At 49.7% G+C, this 2,962-nt stretch overlaps 1 protein-coding gene across 1 annotated transcript in view; it reads right to left on the reverse strand.

Annotated features, from left to right (window-relative positions):
• Positions 1–2,958, reverse strand: part of MAU2 (MAU2 sister chromatid cohesion factor) — a gene marked incomplete at its 5' end in the record, with an annotated part of 13,287 nt that extends 10,329 nt beyond the window's left edge. The window contains 3 exons of the mRNA XM_009873453.1: positions 1,560–1,655; positions 2,291–2,356; positions 2,944–2,958. Coding sequence (XP_009871755.1) covers positions 1,560–1,655; positions 2,291–2,356; positions 2,944–2,958 — 177 coding nt within the window. The remainder of the gene's footprint in view (positions 1–1,559; positions 1,656–2,290; positions 2,357–2,943) is intronic.
• Positions 2,959–2,962: the final 4 nt, after the last annotated feature.

The raw sequence follows: 2,962 nt of genomic DNA on the forward strand, positions 1-2,962 counted from the left end.
AAAAAAGAAGAACCAACCCAACCTGTAACATTTCAAAAGAAACGTCTCAGCCCAGTTTTGCACAGGGCAAATCTGGTGTCATTCGCTCCAGTCGCGTCAGTTCTGATCGCAAGGGCTCTGACACAACCACAGACCGTTACGCTGGACTAAACGGAGCAAAAGAGCGTCTTCCAGCATTTCAGGCACCAGGGAGGGGATGATGCAGCTGCCAGAGCACCTCCTGCTCCCTCCTGCCTGCCCAGTTTTGTACCTTTCCTGAATTTGGGCAGAAACGCACGTGGCCGTAGAACAGGCAACGGGACACACATGGCCAAGGAAAAGCCAGGAAGGAAACCCCACACGCGACAGAAATCGGCAAAGAAGGTGAAGCTTGGAGGAAGGCACTGAAAAAAACCCGCCTGAGCTGCCTCTGAGTACTCAGGTATTAACTCATCGCAAAGCAAACATTTGCCCGGCAATCGATGGGGAAGTGAAGGCTCCACAACCCGCTGCTCCTAAACTACACAAAGGAGCCGGGCAGATCCTTTCCGAGGAAGCCGACCTGCTTGCTTAAGCTCACTGGGAAGGGCGGGAAAAAAGGCAGAGGTGACTATTAAGACAATCTTCAAAGATAAAATTGCTTCCTAAGCACCTCTGTGCTGCAGAGCACCTGTGAAGAACAACAAACGAGCCCCTCGTTAAACACCTCGAGGCTCTTTAGGAGCAGAGAACAGGCAGAACCTGGAAGAATTGGGGGAAACTCTTCAGAGAAAACCTGCTTTTCCCACAGGATCACTCAATTCCCTGGGTATCCTAATGTACCGGATCACTCGGGGAGAGCTGCCCTTGAAGAGCAGTTACCAACACCGCAAATTCCACCAGGCACCGGTTTATTCCTGGAAGCAAAGACGGCCCGACCTGCGCAGCTCCAGGCACGTTACAGAACGGGAGCAGCAACACTGCTTGGAGCCCTTCACACAAGCTGCTTTTCCTACCCCGGTCCCGCTGCGTGCGCTAATTAGGTGGAAAATAATCAAATGAACGCTTCAGGTGAGCGAGCTCCAACTCCAGCAGGCTTTAGGAGAACCTTTGCCCCTCGCAGGAGCCGTACGGGGCACTTTGTTTTGCTCTCTCTCTAAAGCCATGTGCTGCCAAAGCCCACAGAATGATGCTTGCCGGCGCCTTCCCTCAAAAGTGGGCCCTGATCCAACCCGGAGTCACCAACGGAGCATCACATCACAGCATGAGCTTCTCGTCTCGCCTTTAGCAGCAATGGTTGGGGGGAAAAAAAAAAATAAAAGGAAAAAAAAAAGGCATCCAAGTGCTTTTTCAGAAGAATACAGATATTTTCCAGGCATTTTTTCAGTCGCAGTGCTACCGTGTAACGCAGCTAGAGCATCACGTCATAGCATGAACTTCTCTTGTCTCGCCTTTAGCAGCAATGGTTGGGGGGGAAAAAAAAATAAAAGGAAAAAAAAAAAGGCATCCAAGGGCTTTTTCAGAAGAATACAGATATTTTCCAGGCATTTTTTCAGTCGCAGTGCTACCGTGTAACGCAGCTACCGATACAAATCACTTACTGCAAGCTGAAAAAGCAATCTGCAGTGCCAGTACGGCGTCTGCTGGGAAATCTGGATGGCTTTGCGTAACAGGGGTTTTGCTGTATCCACCGAATTCTGAAAGAGAAACGTGCACCCTCGTCACCATCAAAAAACCCCACGGGCTACCTCATCGCTAACAACAACAACAACTTTCAAACCAGTCGCGTTCTGTGAATATCCCAAAGATCAGAAAACTTAATTAAAAGAGCAACAAACCCCAGTATTTAACCCACAGATCTACGCTTGACCGAAAGTCATTTCAAAAGTATTAACAATCTAACTCCTTTGGCCACTACCCTCACTCACACTTCTTTCCTGCGAGGGAAAAGGCAAACATTTACTTCAGAAAAAGTAAAGACTAGTGAAGGGGCTTCCGGAGGGAAAAAAAAAAAAGACTAAAAATAGCCTAGGAATATAAAAAAATCCTGAGGAAAACCACCCACTTCCCTCCCCTCAAAATTAGCTTCTCTTTGTCTGAGTGAAGGCTAAAGAAATACTTTGGCCAAGGGAACTTCCTTTGCCATGGAAAAGCTGCGCCGGGATTCCAGCAGAACTTCCTCAGAAAGAAAGACCAGAGGCTTACGCTTCAGTGCTCGGTATCTACGCTGCAGCTGACCTCTAAAAAACTTGATAAATGTTTTAATAACAGCGACAGACTGCTCAGAGATCCCTCAAACTAAAGGCAGCCCCAGGTTTCTGCAGGCACTCACCTCCTGACAATACAGCTCGGAGAGCAGGCTGGCGGCCTCGAACTTCACGTCTTCAAACTGGGGGATCTGGCAGCAGCAGAGTTAAGTCAACAGCACAGAATCATCAAGGTTGGAAAGGAGCTTCAAGATCATCAAGTCCAATCTACAGCCCTACAGCACCCTAACACCAAACCATCTCCTGAAGTGCCACATCCAACCGTTTTTTAAACATGTCCAGGGATGGTGACTCCACCACTCTATCAGCAACTCATTCCAGTGCTTCACCACCCTTTCAGCGAAGAAGTTTTTCCTAATAGCCAATCTAAATTTCCCCTGGCACCACTTGAACCTGTTCTCTCTTGTCCTGTCACTATTCACTAGGGAGAAGAAGCCAACACCCGTCTCACTACAGCTTTCAGGGAGTTGCAGAGAGCGATGAGGTCTCCCCTCAGCCTCCTCTTCTCCCCCTCAGCCTCTCCTCACAAGACTTACCCTCTAGTCCCCTCATCATTCCGGGTCGCATCTAAAAACACCGACAGCCCCGCGGCCAAAAACCCGTGATAACAGCAGCCCTCAACCGCGGAAACGGATTAAAAATGACCGCTGAGAGCCCCGTCCCCAGGGCCGGGGGGGGTTTGTGCCGGGGGCTCCTCGCCCGGGCAGGAGGAGGATACTTGCTGGGAGATCAGCCAC

The sequence above is a fragment of the Apaloderma vittatum genome, unplaced genomic scaffold, assembly GCF_000703405.1.
Source record: "Apaloderma vittatum isolate BGI_N311 unplaced genomic scaffold, ASM70340v1 scaffold15967, whole genome shotgun sequence".
Lineage (NCBI taxonomy): Eukaryota > Metazoa > Chordata > Aves > Trogoniformes > Trogonidae > Apaloderma > Apaloderma vittatum.